Source organism: Myiozetetes cayanensis, unplaced genomic scaffold, assembly GCF_022539395.1.
Source record: "Myiozetetes cayanensis isolate MyiCay16 unplaced genomic scaffold, myiCay2020 scf29, whole genome shotgun sequence".
NCBI lineage: Eukaryota > Metazoa > Chordata > Aves > Passeriformes > Tyrannidae > Myiozetetes > Myiozetetes cayanensis.
The window spans coordinates 2,267,776-2,286,554 of record NW_026087510.1 but is presented as its reverse complement, the minus strand read 5'-3'; the positions used below and the strand labels follow the sequence as shown (position 1 = coordinate 2,286,554).

The 18,779-nt window shown below is 41.3% G+C and overlaps 1 protein-coding gene across 3 annotated transcripts in view; it reads left to right on the top strand.

Annotated features, from left to right (window-relative positions):
* ZBTB44 (zinc finger and BTB domain containing 44) overlaps nt 1-16,964 on the top strand; it is a 34,314-nt gene extending 17,350 nt beyond the window's left edge. For 2 of the 3 annotated variants that reach the window (XM_050322909.1, XM_050322908.1), the window contains exons 3-6: nt 2,792-2,876; nt 7,299-7,462; nt 9,705-10,005; nt 11,669-16,964. In XM_050322909.1, coding sequence (XP_050178866.1) covers nt 2,792-2,876; nt 7,299-7,462; nt 9,705-10,005; nt 11,669-11,951 — 833 coding nt within the window. In that variant the 3' untranslated portion in view covers nt 11,952-16,964. The remainder of the gene's footprint in view (nt 1-2,791; nt 2,877-7,298; nt 7,463-9,704; nt 10,006-11,668) is intronic. The other variant, XM_050322910.1, reaches the window with a different exon arrangement.
* Nucleotides 16,965-18,779: the final 1,815 nt, after the last annotated feature.

Sequence of the window (18,779 nt, the reverse complement as noted above, 5' to 3'; positions counted from 1 at the left end):
TTTGTAAGAGGATTTGCAAAAGAAGTGGTGAAACACTGTCATCTTAATGCCCCAGACAGAAATAAAACCACACAGTCGTAATATTGAGAATCTTTCCATTTTTGGGGGATTTGATTCTCAGGTTGCTTCTCCAAATGCTGCCAATTGCTGAGAGAAACCTTTTTTTTCCATGAACGACAATTTGAATCCAGTTTTGGGTTCTTCTTATTGATAGCTAATACTTAAAGGTTACTGGAACAATCCCTTTTTTTCCTCTGCTCACAGAATGCATTGAATGGCTTTTAGGAAGTCAGAAGGTAAGAGGGTTTGCAGTATTTCTAATTTAATTACCAAAATTTTGCCTAAGTCAGCTATTTTGCTCTCAGTTAAGTGGCTTGACCTGTGCTCGGTAGAGGTTTTTTGCTGAAGTATCTTTAATAAAACCTGTTTTGTTTGAAGACTGCTCTGCTTCATTCAAATAATATGTACATGAAAGGCTGCTCCAGTTAATTAAATAAATAAACTACAGCAAGGTAAATAAATATAGCCTGGTAGCATTATTTGCTTGGTTTTGTCAGTGTAACACTTGCCTTCTCTGGAGAAAGTGAGATCGGTCTGAGCCTTCCAGGACTGCAATACAATAAGTGCTGTTGAAATATTCAGGTAATACTAAAAAGAAATTAAAATCTTTCCTACTTATGCCATCCTTTGCTGTTGGATTGTTCCCCAGTTCGTGTAGCTCATATGTTGATATTTCAGATTGTGATGCTTTTTCCAACTGAAAATGTTTTATTTACTGGAGACAGGGCTGTTTACCTTTGCTGAGTTTCTGTCTTATAGTTTATAAATCTTTAAATGTAGTTTGCCAAAATAGTGGATAAATTAAAAATATATTTAAATTAAAAAAAAAAAAAGCTTTGTTTGCTGGTAGTTTGCCAGGAAAAGTGGTCCTTGCTCAGGAACAGGTTTTGTTTGATTCAATTTGTAACTCGTTATAGTCAGAACTTCAGAAAGGCCTTGTCGGGGCCATGTGATAAGACATGCAAATTATCTCATCAACATAATTCTATCAGCACAGGCAAAACAGAACAAGTAAAAATAATGATTAGGTAAAGTTAAAAATACCATATCAGTGATAGTTATTTATACATTTGTGACATATATCATACCCAGACAGCTTAAAAGGAGAAACTGGGTGTATACTCAGCATTACAAATGAGTAGTAAACGACCTGTAGAAGTTTTTGGAGGACATCTCTCTGAGTTAGAAATATCAGAAAAATTGTGTTTCAAAAGCAGCTTGAATTGGGGAATGGAAACCTGAGACTGGGGCTGAATTGGAGAGAGTTAGGGGCCACTGAGTGCTATGAAATCTCAACTTCTAGCACAGTGTAAAACAAAAAATACTTTGAAAAGTAGCAGGTAGGGTAGGGAATCTCAGGCTTTAATGATTGTAATATTAAACTTAAATCTGTCACTGGTGTTAGTATAGCATGTTCTACCTTAAAACAGCTGCAGAGAGAAGAAGAATGTGCCAGGGCAAAAATCTTTCAAGTACAAATCTGCTCTTTGAATATGTTTGAATGAATATTTAGTGGCCTTTGCATAATAACCACCCTCAGAATGGCTTTTATTCACGTTTTTGCTCTAAAGAGAAACAGCTCTCTTGCTTTTTTTAGCACAGTAGACTCGTACCTAATCTGTGATACAGCACACTTGGTAGCCAGAAAGCACTTTTTACCTCCCAAAGATGTCTTTCTTCATGCAGTAATGTAAGAATAGTAAATGGAGGCAGCAAGATATGTTAAAGTACAGCTTTGTCTTCCCTGAATGTATTTTCCTCCTATAATTGCATATATTTATCTCAGTGTTTTATAGTGCATTTATAAAAGCGTTCCTGCCTCTCTGATATCACAAAAAGCTCTTATTCACTCTTTGGGCAATTTCAAGAATTGTTCATTTGCAATTTATTATATTTGGAAGCACTTTATAATATGAAAGGAGCAGGGCCTTGATAAATAAGTTATTATGGTTACAACAATAGCTGTGTCTGAGAAGATGTTTTCATAACTCATTAGCACTGTTGGCATTTCAGAGGTGAAGGCATAAAATTAAACCTAAGAGCAGTTGGGCTTATTTTTCAGTAGACTTCAAGTTAAGTATTTCATGAGAAAGAAGGAGAAATCAAAACGGGATTAACTTTTATAACTTTGTAAATTAAAAATTTTGATTAATAAAACTTCCAGAGATGCCATTTTCCTCCTGTCACTGTCCCCATAACATGGCATCACATTAAGACAAAAATCTTTCACTTTAGGAGAGCTCTCTCATGCTTTTTGGCAGAATATGCACATTTTCTGCCTCCCTTTCCATGTCTTTGCTCCTTCTCTTTGGTTTTCCACTTGGTCTGACACTTGCCACCTGAGGTGAATGAAGCTGTGGGTTTGTTTTAGTGCAGTGTAGCAGGTTTGAAATCTTTATTGCTCAAATCTGGAATATTGATGAAGCAGTCCCTTTAGGTGAACGTAACTTCTCTGCTTTACAGTCCTAGTACTGGATGTGTTTTGAAAACTGGCTGTATTTAACGTTTCCATTTTCTAGGTGTGCCAAATATGTGTCCTTTGTGGAGCTGTCAGTTCAGCAGCTAATCTGAGTAAAGGAGAAGCTCACTGGGTTCTTTCCCAAGGCGATTTCACTCTGTTAGCACCAGCAGCAGCTACCAGAGATTGGGAAAGCAAGCTCAGTGTGTATTTCCATGCTCTCCATCCCTTTTTGAGCATGTATTTGCATGAACTTGCCCTTTTCTCTCCTAGGCTCCATAGATGAGGGGGTTACTGAGGGGTTGCCCACACTCCAGAGCACCTCTGGCACCAACGCTCACGCAGACGATGACGATCGGTACGTACCAACCCGGGCTGCAGAGTGTCCTGCCCCAGTGCTGGGCTGTAATTACCCCTCACACCCTGAATTCCACAGTGTCTGCTTGTTCCTACATCTCATTCTCTGTGTTGCTCAAAGTACAGTCAGCTTCTGGAAGGGTAGGTGCTTGAGGAGAATGTAGGTGCTGAAAGTCAGAATTTGCTTTTCATTCCCTCTCTCTCTGCAGGCAGCACTGGTGAAGAAAGATATTCATGAAGAAAGATATTCATGGTTTCGCTGTTTCTTCATCACTACTCTTTATTAATGAATTATAAAAAACCCTTTACTGTGAGACATGCATCCTAAAGCTGCCACACAGCCCCAAAAGCAGCAAACTGAAAACAAGGACCTGGTCCTGACTTCACCAGACGTCACTACTGCCATAAACACATAACAGCCTTAAATCTCCTCTCCCAAACTCTCTGCCTGTAGCTTCTTACCAAAATGCTGCCTGTCACTTGCTGTAAATATTTAGCAGCCTTTGCTGTGCTGAGCTGAGTGATTTCTTAAGGGAATCCCTTATAAGGGAAGGCTGGCAGAGAAAACCAATCCAAAACAGGTCTGTTTGGTCAAAGATACATCATAATTCTGTTAGAGCCAAGTGATGGCATACAGGGGTACACACAACTGCTTTGACTTCTTAGTTATCCCCTTCCTAAGCACAGTTGTTCAAACTGGCTTTTGTGGTGTTTTGTCAGATAACTGGGTCTGTGGAAGAAGTGTGAGCCTTTGGGAGTGTTCCAGAAATTGTGTCAAGTGAAGCTCCCTACAGAGATAACAACCGAGAGCTGCGTGCTCATAGCTCATAAAAATCTTTCCTGCCATTTCCATCTCAAACCTGTCCCATTGTAGGATTAAAAAGGGAAAATAGCTGCTTAGATAAGACTTTTTTTGTCTGACATGGAAGATTTTATCTATCTGCTAACAAACCTCAGTATAAAAATAACACCCAGCACTTGGGTTGAATTAACAGCAGGAGCACATGTTGCATTAGGACTAATCCAGGTTTTTAAAGCTGTAATTCCAAAGTCAAGTGGAACTCATATCTTCAGCAGTAGATTATTTCAGAAAGTTCCTATAAAATTGCAGAGTTGCAGCACAAACTGCCTTGAAAATCCAAAAGATATAAAATTGTTTAAACACACTGAAAAGTCTCACTGAAAGGTCTCTTCCATGCAGAGGAGGAAAGAATATTTTCCTTAGTTTATGCCCAAATTTGAAAATGATTATTCTCAGAATGACAGAAGCACCAGCAAAATGAACTAGAATTTACACCTTGTTTATAAAACAATTGAACTGACAGTTACAGGGATTTCAGACTCCAAAACAAAGATTTTCTACCAAGTTTTGTAAATTTAAATGAAAGTGCAAGACTGTACTTATTCCAAGATGGAGAAAATCTCCCTCACTTTTTGGTGTGGTTGTTTTTTTTTTTTTTCTTAATGCACCTTTACTTTAAGTCCAGGTTGTACATTTCTTTATTAATAGAGATTCTCAAAATGTCAAAACCAGTTGTAAGTGGCCAATGCAAATTTATATTGAAAATCATAATTTATATATGTATATTCCTAAAACAAAGCAAAAGACTAGTCCATTTAAAAGTCTCAATATTACATCCTTACCATTGTGGAAAGAATCATAAATATTTCAAAATCTAAAATGTCTTATCTCTTGAGTTTCTCTCTTAAATAATTAACATCATTAATTGGGCCTCCTCCATAATCAGTGTTTCATAAACAGCAGGTCACATGTAATTGTCAGCTTAACAGGCACACAGGAATCTGTTAAGTATTAAAATTACTGTTTCACAGTGAAGTCTGATCTGTTCTTTCTCTGTTAGTTCACAATTGGATTGTAAACCACTTTTCTAACATAGATCTGTAATTCAACTCTGTTGGTCTCTGTATCAGTTCGTGGCTGCATTTAAAAGGAGTTGCAAAGGCTCAGTTATGAAATGTTTCCATCCAATAAAATGAGAACCCCCACTTTTCTGTAATAGTTGTTATTTACAAATAGAGAACATTTCTAGGCTCACTGAGCATTTTGGTACTCACATTTTTCTGAGTTCAGTTCTACATAATTAAATACGTGTGTAATCTCTTGGTGAAAAGAAGAAAAAAATTGCAAGTAGGATATTTCAGTGAAAACATTTGAAACCTGTGGTTTTCTGTGGCTGGTACAGAAATTCTCAGAGATGTCAGACAGATCTCAACTGTGAAATGCCACATCTATGACAAAGTCATGGAAAATGGAGTATTTGTGGAAAAGAAGCAGGGGAGAGAAAATGTGGTTGTGTTTCCAAGATAATCTCTGACTGTGTCACCAATAGGTATTTCATCTTGCTTGCACTGTGAGCATGGGAAAGACAAGCCTGTCACTGGTAGCTGGAGAGCCTCGTGATTCCCACTGGATCTGCTTTAACCAGCCCACCTCATCATGAAGGTTTTATAGAGAATAAAACCAAACTTTAATTTCAATTTCTTTTAGGGAGTTGTGCCCATTGCACTTCTCCTTCCATGGCAGAGAAGGTGGCACCAGCAGAGGCCTTGAGGGTGAGAGAGCCTGACAAAGCTGGAAACAAAAGGAGAGCTGTGGCTCCTCATTTGTGCCCTAGTTTGAGTGTCTCCTGAGAGAGCTTGCAGGAGCACAATGTGCTTTGGCCTCCTCAGGGTCCCCTAATGCAGGAATGAGGGAGCAGCAACATGTCACAAAACCCAAATGTAATTCTTATCTGAGCACACTACCCAGTGATCTGTTCACAGAGAGGAACAGCAGTGCTGGAGTTGATCAGAAATTTGGTTAGAAAAATCAGAATGTATATTTATATTTATTCCCAACCCCCTCAGCTGGCTTTCTTAGCTCCTGAAGTGGCAGTGAGCTGCATTCTGCCAGGCCCAGCACACGAGCTGGTAACTTCCTTCTTGCAAAACAGCAACAAGTCTGTCAGCATCTCTTTTTTTCCACAAGCTCTCTGTGTATAAAAAGATGTGAAGAACGATAACATTTCTTCTTTAGAGCAAATATTATTCCAGTTCCATGTGAGACCAGAAATCCTTATGGGTTTTACAGACTGAGTGGTACTAAACTCCTGCAGGAAATTGTTTCATCATGTGTACCTGGTGTTACACTCTCCAGATAAATTTTGCTTCTGAGACCCATCAGATACCCTGTCCTCACAGCTGAATTGACATCCATTTCCAGAGTAGATAAAGACAATTTAGGTATTGATTTTAAAGAGATGATCCTGGTTCTTGTCTTCTGTGCTGGAGCTCTGTGTGATGCACAGGGAAATGTCTTTGTGCAAAGTGCACATTTCATTCCCCTCAATGTTACAAGTCCATGAATCCAGCCTGACCTGGAAACCAGCCCTCTGAGCTCAAGGAGCAAGGATTCCCTCAGTTAGAGAGACTTTCTGACTGTGACAGCAGACATCACTGTACTCTTTTCTCAGGACATTGTAGACATTATGGTTTGGTAAAGCTAAAATTGCAATGTTCTGGCCACAGAATGAATGTTCCGGGTCAGAGCAGTTCCCTGCTGCCAAGTGATGTCTGATCTTCCTGGAGGCTCTGAGCAAGCTGAAATATCTATTTTAACAAAAAATATAGACCTTAATGCTCAGGGAAGGGAAACCCCAGGTAAGTACAAATCGTCATCGTTCCTCTGTTTGTACCAGCAGATTTGTTTTTATTTCACTGTGCCCTAAAGGGGCAGACTTGGATTAGCAAGGGAACTGTAGTTCCCTTAAACAGTTTGCAGCTAGAGGCTATGTAGGAGCAATTAGTCAGTTTTAAATAAATTACTTTGAAAGTTAAATTGTTCCTATTACAGCCTGTGTGCTGTTTTTTAAACACAGCGCTGGAGCTGTTTGAATCAGACAAGGAGCGAGTATTGATTCATGAGATTAATATTTTAAACTCAGAAATATGTAATTGTAGATACTAATATTTGTTCATGGAACTTGAGTTGAAATGAAAAATGAATTGGCTGCAATTTCATTTGTAAATACCACTGAAGCTGCAAAATACTCCTTGGCTTTCAATTTGCTCAGCTCTTTAAACTCTTCCTCGGGGACTGTTTGCTGATTGCAAGTCATCGATACGCCTGAGAAAATGCCCACGCCTGGAAAATAAAGTTCAGTTTGCAGCTGTGCTCAGGCCTGTTGCCCAAAGAAACACAAGTCAGAGGCTATTCCCTGGATTTGTTCAGATGTGCAGAGTCAGTGGCTAAGATTTCAGGTGTAGGTCAGACACTGCTGTAGAGACAGAGATTTCCAGCATAAAGAGAGCTTTCAAATGTGCCGTGCCAGCCTCTGCTCCTCATCCAAATGTGCTCTGGGTTCAGATTTCCATGCTTATTTCTCTGGCTTGCCTATAAATCGGTGCCTTTTTTCCTTTGTAGTCTGGAGAACGTTCAGTACCCCTACCAGCTCTACATTGCTCCTTCCACCAGCAGCACAGAGAGGCCCAGCCCCAACGGTCCTGACAGACCCTTTCAGTGTCCCACCTGCGGGGTCCGCTTCACTCGCATTCAGAACCTAAAACAACACATGCTTATCCACTCAGGTGAGAAATTCCCGGCAATTCCTCGTTTGTAGCCTCTCTCTGCAGCAAATAATAGTGCAGTTTTTTTACTCACCGCCTGGAGAGCTGATTTCAGCAAGACTGAGGAGCTGAGTGTCGGGTTGAACGCTTGTTTTGAGCCGTGGAGTCTGGCTGATAGCTCTGCTCAGGGATGATTAGCATTTGTGTGCATCTGAAAGGCATTTTCATGATAAAGATTTGAGATGAAATAAAGTGTTCTTGGCTTTTTTTATTCCACGAAGGAAGTGATGTAGGTTGGAATTCTTCCTCTGATGTGTTGTAATTGTCTGCTGTGTTTTAGAGGAGGCTTGCAGCCATAGGAAAATATTATCTCTCCTTGCACTGAAGAAAGTTTTGTGCCTTTGGATCTCAGAGTTTTTGGAGGGATTGCAGGACAACTGAACTGGTTTGCTAATCAATTTAGCTCCTGTAGGTAGTTACAGAGGTTTGTGTGAATGCCTCCTCTGAACCTTGATCCCCTCATTTGATGCACTCATTTTGATTTCTAACCAAGCTTGAAATCTCGGTGTCTTTGCTATTGGTGTTCTCAAGACTTGTCAGCATTATCTGGCAGTAGCATTGACATTTGAATGAATAAAGGGAATATTGAAGAGTTTTTCCTCATGGTTTAGCATCTCCTGCTTTGAGCCTGACTCTTACCTGCCCACAGAGGATGTACCTTTTTGGGGCAGAGCAACAGCTGTCAAGGTATAATTTTTTCCTATCAACAAGTATTTGTCAAACCCCTTCAAGCAATATGACCATATATGTGTTTAATATGAAAAAAGCAAACTCTGTGGGTGTATCAGATGTGAAATTATCCAAAACCTGTTGTTAAAAGTCTGACAGCAAAGCATCTCTGGCCAACCTGTCAGCTAGGAACCCCTGGGCAAAGTTGGGGGAGATCTGAATAGCTGCTTTAGAGTAATTAACATGCAAAAGAAACTCTCAAGGCTTGTAAATGTTGGAAGTGTTTTCTCATGAGCAAAATGGCTGAAGAGATTTTCCTCAAACTACCAGAGGAAATAGATGCCCTTGGACAGGAGGAGAGCGTGAAAAGTTTGAGCTCCACCAGCCCATATTCTGGTGTATTAACTTGTTTTCACATGCTTAACAGGGCATTTCAGTGTAACCTTAACTACAGCTTTCTCTGTCTAAAAGCCCCAATTAAAAGTTCAGCTCCTGCTTTGAACATAAGGAAAGCAGAGTGAAAGACCTGGGAAATTACCAGCCCGGGCTGATGCACATTGAACCTTTTGAAAAAACCTTTTTTATTCTTTGACAGCCCTATTATGAATAGAGCTCCATATTGCAGATTCTTGGCCTCATGTTTGGATTTCCCCACTTTCTGGAGTTCAGGCTTTTTATTAAATCCGAAGTTTTTGGTGGTTCAGACCATTATGTTGTAATACTTCTGTTTGGGTGTGATTGCACACTCAGCCACTGCAACATGTTGCAGAGCTCGTATGTTTTAGGGTAAGAAACGAAAAATGAACTAGTAGCTGAATTTCTAAATTAATACAAGAAAAAAAAAAAAGAGAGGCATGAAGCTGAACTGTCTTAGAGAGCTGTCTGTCATGCAGAGTTGCTGAAAATGCTTGTATAGCAAGGTTCCCACGCGATATAAAGGCTGTTGCTTCCCCCTTTTATCATCATTCCTGCTGCATTACAGGGGTATCCGTGTGCACACAGTCCCCCTGCCAGAACACTTCTCTGAGGCCAAAGGCAGCCAGAGAAAAACACTGCAATTAATTAAGAGTAGGCTGATAATTGCATTGTTGGGAACCAGTCTGGCACAAGAATCTCCTGAGATCAAAGGGAGTTCAAAGGTGGTTTGCGATGGCGGCGGCATCAGATCCGTGTTGGCTGTGCCTCAGGATCTTACCCATGTGCTCAGTTTGAGCCGTGGGGACGGACACTATGGAGGTCACAGTTGGGAAATGGAGAAAGTTAGGTTGGAGAGCCCTGTGGATGGTCTGAGTTGCCATTTGCAGCCAGTTGCAGCAGTGCCTAAACAGAGATCGATGTTGCTCTGGGCTTAATTCCTGTTCTCGAGGTTGTTTCAAGTGCAGCTCCATCCTCATTGTTCCTGCCATTTTCAAGTTAACCAGGGACTCTCTTCCCAAAGCGAGGCTTCTCTGAGAGCTGCTGTAGAATTCCTGAGGGATTTTGCCCGTGCCCTGTGGTGGCAGAAGGTGACACGAGTGTGCTCTCTCTCCCACAGGCATTAAACCCTTTCAGTGTGACCGCTGTGGGAAAAAGTTCACCCGCGCTTACTCGCTCAAGATGCACCGCCTGAAGCACGAAGGTAAACGCTGTTTCCGCTGCCAGATATGTAGTGCCACTTTCACTTCCTTCGGGGAATATAAACACCACATGCGGGTTTCCCGGCACATTATCCGCAAGCCTCGGATTTACGAGTGCAAAACATGCGGCGCCATGTTCACCAACTCTGGAAATTTAATCGTTCACCTGAGGAGCTTGAACCATGAAGCGTCAGAGCTAGCAAACTACTTCCAGAGCAGGTGAGGTGCACAGCAAAAACCTAACAGGGAAACTTGCTTTTTTTTTTTTTTTTACCTTTTTTTCTCCTTCTGTTTTTTTTTTTTTTTTCTCCCCCCTAAATCGTCATTTCCTGCTTTCAGGGCAGCCTGCTGTGCCTCTCCTCAGGTTGCCAGCTAATTCCAGGCAGATTGATTCCTGCGCCACTCTCGGTTGTGTCTGATCTGTCTTACAGCGTGTGAGCTCTCTAGGAGGGCACTGAAGAACCCAGGGATATGCAGAGGCTGCTTCTGAGCTACTTCATTTCTCTTTTCAGTAGTACCTATGGCCAGGCTAATGGTGTGAAGCCATAGTGTTCTTTACTACAGCATCCATGGAGTTCTGTAAATAATTTTCTGTTTAAAATCTTGTACGTAGCCTGTTCGCTTACATAGGGCACAGATTTATTACTTCATTGTAATTACTTCATTGCTTGATACTGGGGAAAGATTGCATGACTCCATTCCCTCTTTCATTTTCTAGGTAACATTACTAAGTTCTCAGACCAATAGGGTTGGCAGTACTAAGGGCCATTAACTCAGAGGTGACGTAGGATGTAAACACTGCAAATAAAAAACCAGGAAAGCCAGTCACTGTTTTTTTCCAGCAGAATGTTGTTTGAAAGTACAAGTGCTTCATATCTGTGGGTTTACACAGCTTTTGTTCTTGGCTCTCGGGCCAAAACCAGAGCAAAAACTCTGGTTGTGGTAAGCACTGCATTGTCAAATTAAAGTCAGATTATAGGGTGTGATTTTAGCTGCCTGTAGCCCTTCCTTCAGTTTGTATTGACAAACACCAGTTTAGCATAGTTGATTGGGAGTTTGAGTTGAAGCAGTGAATGCTGCTGTCATTTAAGGACTGCTTTTAACTGGATTATTGCCAGGAGGAACCAAAGCATACAAACATGCATATATGTAATATATATATATATATATTTGTCTCAAGTACAGACTTCATGTCTGGTGCTGAAAATGTGCAAAGAAATTTTATTCTCCATATGTCCTCATGCCCTGAAAATGCTGCTGGAGAGTTTGGTGGGTTTTCTTTGGATCCACAGCTGGTAAAAAGGACATTACAGAAGTGTTGTCCTAGGAGCGACAGGGGAAAGAGAGGCAATTCCGTGCTTTCCCCAGCAGTGTGATAAGTGTTGGCATCACAACCTCCCACTGCAGCAGAGCCCTTGCTGCTCCCAGCCTGTCCACTCCAAAGGGAATGCTGCTGCTGGTCTGGATTTACCTCTGAGGTGGGAAGGGCCCACATTGTCCCACTGCTGAACTCATTTTTGCTTCTATTTTTAAAGGCTGAGCGCTCCCTTTTTTTTCAGCGAGGTTTTCAGCGACATGTGATGTTCCAGACATTAACTTCCATTCTCATCAAGGTGATACAGTTTAAATAACAAGAAGTGGCTGTGCAGGAAATACAGGTGCAAAATAGGTGCCACTGAAGAAGTTCTCTGGGTGCAGAAATGAGAAGCAGGCTGTAGTGCTTGGGGGGAGTGCGTCACTGCCATGTTCTTGCAGCGGTGTGAAATGAGGATCTTTGTTCTCAGTGTGTAGCTTGTGTGATGTAACTGCTACAAAGAAACTGATACTGCTGATGTTTGTGTGAGAAATGACATTTCTCTTCTGTCCTTTGCCCCTCTTCTAGTGACTTCCTAGTACCGGACTACTTAAACCAGGAGCAAGAGGAGACCCTCGGGCAGTATGAGCTAGGGGAGCATGGCTTTGAAAGCAACTCTTCTGTCCAAATGCCTGTCATTTCACAGGTGTCGTCAACTCAGAATTGTGAAAGCACTTTCCCCTTGGGGTCTCTGGGTGGGTTGGCAGAAAAGGAAGAAGATGTGCCAGAGCAGCCAAAGACTAACGCCACTGCTGAGGCAGCTGCGGGTGACCCTCCCAAACCGGAGCTGTCATCCATCACTATCGAATAATTCATGGCTTGGTTTCACTTTTGTTCTTTGGAAAGTGCCTGTGTTTGGTCCTGTACATTTTAATTTAATTTTTTTTTTTTTTAACAAAAAAGCAAACAAACAAAAAAAAAAAAAAAGTGGGGAGATTTTCCCCTTTTTACTTTGTAAGCTACGCTTTAAACAGGAAACTGCGACAGATGTTTCATTATTTTTCATGACTGAATGATCACTTCTGTGAAAATATTTAAGACTGATTGCACAAAAAAAAAAAAGATCTTGTCAGAACATCATGGAAGCTGTGATACACTTCTAAAGAAGAACAACTGATTCAGATCACTTTAACTATTCCTTCTTCCACAGTTAGAGCAGCTCGTTAAGTTTCTCTTGCTTCTGCAGACCCTCTGGTGAAGGGCAAGAAATCAGAGGGAGCCTTTTTCAAGTGACAAACAAAAAGGATGCATTGGAAATCATGATTGAACAGTTTTGAGTGTATGCTTTAATCTTGTGCATAAAAAAAAAAAAAAAATAATGACACTTCCTATCTGTGCCTGCTGGTTTTCAAAGCTCTCCCTGTGCCCCTGTGCTTGGCAATGGTGTGAGTAGTTTTGAAACTTAACAGTCACACACTTCTTCAAAACACGTTGTCCCTTCCCATCCCAGATTAATCAGTTTTCACAAACCAAGTGAATCGTGCCAGGTGTTCCTACTTTCTTCTATTCCAGTCCTTTTAGAAACTGCTTGATCAAATAAGCCTGTCCAGATCTGCCCAGCCAAGGTTAGTGGAAAATGCATCAGGAATTGGGGATCGTGGAAGAGGTTGTATCCGTGCAAGCCTGACAAACATCTCCTGACTGGATCTGTAGATGGGGAACCACGTAGGAAAATGAAGGTTTTCCCAGATTATTTGCAGCTCTGATCACTTCCTCTCCCATATACATTGTATTTTTACTAATCTGAAAGCTAGCTAGAGGGAGCTTACAGATGGCAAAAAATAATCTCTTCTGTGCATTATTGCACATTTTTTTGTTTCTACATATGCATGTATAGTTTCAGAGACTTTTATTAGCCTGTTTTGGACAAAACAAGCAATTTATTCTCTTTAAGGCCAACTTTCTAACCAACAGGGGGTTGTTTACAAAAAGCCTATATAGCAATGATGAATTGTTCCTGTTTCAAAACACTTTAAATCCTTGCCAACTCGGTTTATTAAAGGCCATTACTCCAGCTACACACACAGAGCCCAAGCAAAGCAATAAATTGAAAGATTTGCAATTTCATTTTTCCATATTTAGAAAAAGCTGAAAATTCCGGGTGTGGGATTTTCAGAGCAGCGAGTCTTGTTTTGTCAAGGCTGTTTGGACTCCAGTACTGCTTTGAAACCTAAATTAGGAAGTCCATTAGGACATTTGTGGGGGTTTTTTTTAGAGCTTCTGAAGTTCACTCAAGCCTTTTGATGCCAGATACCCGTGGCCTACAGATGACGTGCTGAATGAGTAGGTATTGCTTGATCTTAGTATTCCAGGGGCATAAAATACTCCCTTAGTTTCGAGTCTTGTTTTTTGGAAATTGTTGCTTTCTGTCCGGATTTGTTTTATGCAAACACGAGGAGGAAATGAAACCAGTAGAGAAAGGTTGCTCCTGAAGAAACACAAAAGTCGTATTATATTGCAGATCAATTTGTATTCAGGCAGCTTAGGCAGCTCCGATGCTCTCTGGGTCCGAGTTCTTTCTATTAATAGCCAACTTTTGTGAGGAAAAAAAGTTTATTGACCTTTGGAAAGAGCTTAAAGGGTTTCAGTGACTTTAGCAATTTTTCTCTGCTGTGTTTTAGCTAAAACCCACATATTTTACTTAAACAGAGTGAAAGCCATTGGGATTTCAGTACTTTCCAAGTTGCTGGAGTGAAGTTTCCCCCCCAGATAAAGGGTGTTTTTAGAAACATGCTGCAAAGTTCCGTGCTGCCATTCAGTCTCGTGTGTCCACCTTTGTGAGGCTTCTCAAAAGGGCTTGAAGGAGAAATGCTTTTGCTGTCCTGGGAATCAACCCAGTCCTGCTGATGAGCTGAATTTAAAGACCATTTCTCTTCCACTTGTGATTTCTGTAACTGAGAAGCCAGTGAGACAAGACAATGCCTTTTGCTGAGCTTTATCCTGAATTACAGGGCTACGACACTGAACTCAAATACAGAATTCACTTCTTGTTCTGACAAGTATTATGCAGGTAACTGAGAATCCTTTGTGATTCTGCAAAGTGCTTCACCCAGAACCACATTTCTCAACTGCACAGACATAACAATCCAAGGTGGTCAGATATAAGGTGGTGGATATTATCTTCTGTTAGAATCTCATCATTTTCACCCGTTAAGTATTTTGGCAATGAGCTCACTGGGGAGGAGATGATAGCAAATACACAAATTACATATCTGGATATTGGATTTTTAAGACTTAAAATCCTAAAAGTCAGAAGGCACAGTGCTTTCTGAATACCAAAGAGAAGGGAAAAGTCACAAGCCTTTGTAGCTCTAATCTGTTCTTCCTGGAAAAGAAATGAGGCTCATTAACCCTGTGGTATAAGGCAAGGCCTGGGGTTCATTGTTATTGCACTGGGTGTTACACATGATCTTCTCCACCCCCTGATCTCTGGGTAACATCTTCATTTAGTTCTCACTTCTCTGTCTGGTTCAACTGGAGGAACAATGGAGTTCTTGGAGGATTTTGCTTGGTTGGTTTAGGGTTGAGTTTACATGTTAATTGTCCTGTATGTAATTGTTTCTTGTTAATATCTCTTTTCTCCGTAGAAATGAACACAATTTAAATGCAAATACCATTTTATTTCTCTTCCCTAACTGGTTGGAAGTGCTCAGTTCTTTGAAATGCTGGTGTTCTTCACAAGAGAGGTGTAAAAACATAGGACATCCTAAAACAATCTCGGTTGCTACTGTGGTTAGATCCCAAACAGAGCGAGAGGGTTGCCTACCTAAGCTAGAAAAACCTTGCCTTAAACTGCACTTGGGATTAAACCTAAAGCATCCATTTCTTTTAATACATTAGCAGAGTGTTTTGAACACTGGACTGCATCTTCTTTTATCCCCTTCCTTTTCCTCCCCTGAACGAATCCATTATTAGGTATGCTTTGATACTTCTGCTTGACAAGGGGCCCGGGAAATTGGGAAGGCGCCCCGGGGGTGATGCAGTTCAGCCTCCTGCTCAAAGCAGAGTCAGCCAGGAGTGGTGTTTGAGCTGCAGTTCAGTTGTCAGGCTCACAGAGACCATGGGCAAGTCTCTCATACTGAGAGATCAGTAGGACTCGGTTCTTCAAAATGGTTCTGGGTTCACGTGGATCTTGAGTCTAAGAGGTATGAATTTAAACTTTTTTAAAAAGTAATAGCTGCCAATGCAGTCAGATATATTTTATAAGACTATGATCCCTATATGTCCTTTGCAGGATAAGATTTTATTGTTTTTAAGCTATGGTTTAAAGTTTTTATATGAGGGCTTCAGTCACTTCTTGGTTGCTGGTTCCCCCTCCAGCCCAGGGTGTGAGAGCTCTGAGACAGTGCTGGTCTCTCTCTCTGAGACAAACCAGGAAGCATTTTATATGCAAAATAAGCTTTGTGCAGCCTGCAGGGATGGAGAGAATGCAGATGGAGGAGCACCTGCTGCTCCTGCATCCACCACAACTTCCCCACCATCAGAGTGTGGAGAAGAGCTAATTTTCATCCAGATCAGTTATGTTGGAGTTTTGCTTACAAGGTGAAATGAAGTTTTGGAGGGTTCTCATCTCCAGTTATGGACATTATAAATCCCATTGCATCTTGATGGCAGATAAGAGGGTTCAAGGCCGGACGGTACCTGGGCCCCATCAGAGGTGCCTGGTGAATACAGTGGGTTCCAAGTGTTTGAGGAAATGTACCATAAAAAAAAAAAATCAAACACAAATGTGAATTATTTTTAATGCAACAGTACTTAGTGCTCTGGGTTTTCGTTAACTCAACGTGTGCTATCACAGGAACTCAGTGTCCCACAGGTCTCAGCTACGAATCTGGTTGCACTCATTAGAAAAAAAAAAGCAGAATCTGGTGCTGCCAGCCTGTGTGGCAACTGTTCCTACAGTCTTCCTGAGGGTTGCTGCAGTCCCCAGAAGGTGATTTTGGTTCACTGTTCGTTCAGCCGCTGCATGCTTTGATATTCTGCCCTGTAACCCCGGCTTCACCCAGTCCTTGGACAGCTTCTTTGCCCTGTTCCTGCAGTGCCTTCACTCCAGGTGCTGCCCTGTGGTGAAACCCTGAAGAGGGAAAAGAGGAAAAAAAAAAAGAAAAAAAATGTGAATTAAATTATTGTCGGGCTTCTTTGTGCATTTGAGTACCAGTGAAACCCCCTTAACTGTGCCAGTCTCCAGTCACCAGCCGTATATCCAGTCATCTCATCCACAGTACAGCTTCTCTTGTTGATGCTGGTCACAGCTTGATTACTTGGCATGTTTATTGACCTAACAGACTTGGTTTTCGGGTTTTTGGTTTTGTTTTTTTTTTTAATGTATACGATGTTTAAATACACTTCACATTTTATATAATACTATCTGGCTATTAGTATTTTTCAGGAACCATAGTTCTTGGTGGCTATATATATTTTTGTGACTTTTTTTGTAAACTAAGTGCCGTTTCAACGTTACAATCATTTTTAGAGTTATTGTAATCAATGTGAATATCATGTTTTTTCAGATCTGTTCTGAGCCTGTAGTGTTTGCTTTGTGATCATATGTGTAATGTATATATTCTGTATAGTTACATTGTATTGAAATACTAGCTTGTTTGATATAAGAAAAGTATGTATTGGGTACCTTTTTGCTAGCCTGGTTGTTTAATCTTTAAAAAAAAAATGTTCCAAAATACAAAAAAAAAAAAAAAAAAAAATCTCCAAACTGGTCCCATTATAGGTCAAAATTAAGGGGGAAGAAAAACTAGTTTTGAGTGTCTTTGGATAGAAACATGAAGCTAAGATTTTTCATTAAAATATTAATGTTTTATGGAGTATATCTTTGCTTTGTGTTGTTCTTTAACTCTGCCAGAGTTTGTCTTGCAATACAACAGAGTAGTCTGGACCTTGGGTAAGAAGGTGCAGCTCTGCCACTAGAACTAAATTCTCTTCCACCCTTTGGTTAGAATTAGTCCCAAAATAGCTGAGTGTGAGGTAAACTCGCTGGTGTTGAAGCTGGCATTGGGAGGAAGGCAGTTTGAAACACAATTAACATTAATAAATGATTGGAGAAGTTAGATGAGTAAAGAGTATTAGGAATAAAGTCCACATTTCTGTTTCCTTTCCAATATGTTGGGTCTCCCGTTAAAGGAAGAATTTTGGTGCTTTGAAACCAGCCCCAGTTTGGGAGCCTGCAGTGATGCTTAGCAGAGCATCCCAAATTAAAAGATTAAATTCCAAATTAAAGCCTGGCTGAGTTTGGATGAACACACCATCCCAGAGCCGAGCCAGGGCACACCTTGGCTGGATGGTGAGGTCTGGGCTGGTGACTCCAGTGGGTTTTTCCGAGGCACAACCACACGTTCAAGGGCAGTGTGAAACATCTTTCAGCCATCCTGGATGAAGTGAGTTTGACACGAGTGGAGCTTTTTCTGTGGCTTCCTCAGAGCGTTTAAGCATTTTATCCCTGACAGTAATGAAGGAGTATTTGTTTAGCACAGCTGAGCTGAGGCTGAACTCAGCTACCAAGAATGTGGTGGAGCAGGGACCAGAGTTCTCCAAGGGCCTCCTGCACCGTTCCAGTGAAAATGAAGCTGCTATGAGAAACCTGGCTGAAGCATAAAGTGCTTTTCCCAATGCATTTCCAGAGCAGTGAGTAAATTGTCATCACCACTGCTAGAGCAGAGACTGCTGTGAGACCTGGGCAAGCAGGGGAGGGGAAAATGTGTCCATTTAGAGCCTTGCTTACAGCCCAGAGACCTGGGGATTGGTCACTGGGGGGTGGGATCTGTTAGCACTGAGATTTCAGAGGAGAGGGCTCTTAAATAGCAGTTTTAACAACTGTAACGCCCGGATTTGCTCAGCTGCCTCTCACAAATCCTTGAGAAGCCACCCCAAGTGAGATCCCTGTGTTTGGAAACCCCTCTGAGGGCCTTTGAGCAGGAGCTGCCTTTGTCTCAGTCACAAGGTCTCAGGTGAAGATAAGAGAGCAATTCATGGGGTATCTGTTTGTGTATCTCACCTGAACCTTCACCTCTCATTTTTGATGTCTGAACTCTCCAAATTTTGGAATTAAAGACTTCAACAGAGTTAAGCTTTGCTTAACTGTTAATTTGAGTGGCTGTGCTGCTGTCACTGTGTCTTACACACTCATTTCAAATGCTACTGGTTGCATTTCTGTGGGAGTATCTTTAGGAATACATCCACTGCATCTGGATAAACTGTATTCCCAGTCTTCCATATGCCTGCAGAAACCTAGGTGCTCTGAAACCTGAGTTTTGTAAAGCTCCCATCCTTCAGAAGGTGACAGTTTTTCTCACCCAGTGCTGCCTGTTACCCTGAACATGCACACTTGATCTCTATGTGCTCATCCAGAAGGAATTTCAAACAACTAACACACAAAAACATCCATCGACCAACTCTTTCCTTGCTGCTTCCCTACAGGAGCAGCTGGTACTTCGGTTAATCCTCAGCTTAAGCCTCCAGCAAGAACCTTGCTTTGCTCTTTTTTAGCCCTTACAAACTGCTCTTGAGTTTGGAGTGGAAAGGAGAGATGTGATTTCTCATCTCCGAAGCTCCTCCACAGGGAGGCAGGACTTAGGGACAAGATATTAACAGTAAGGAGCAGATTTATTTTGTGGTCTTGAGAGGTTTG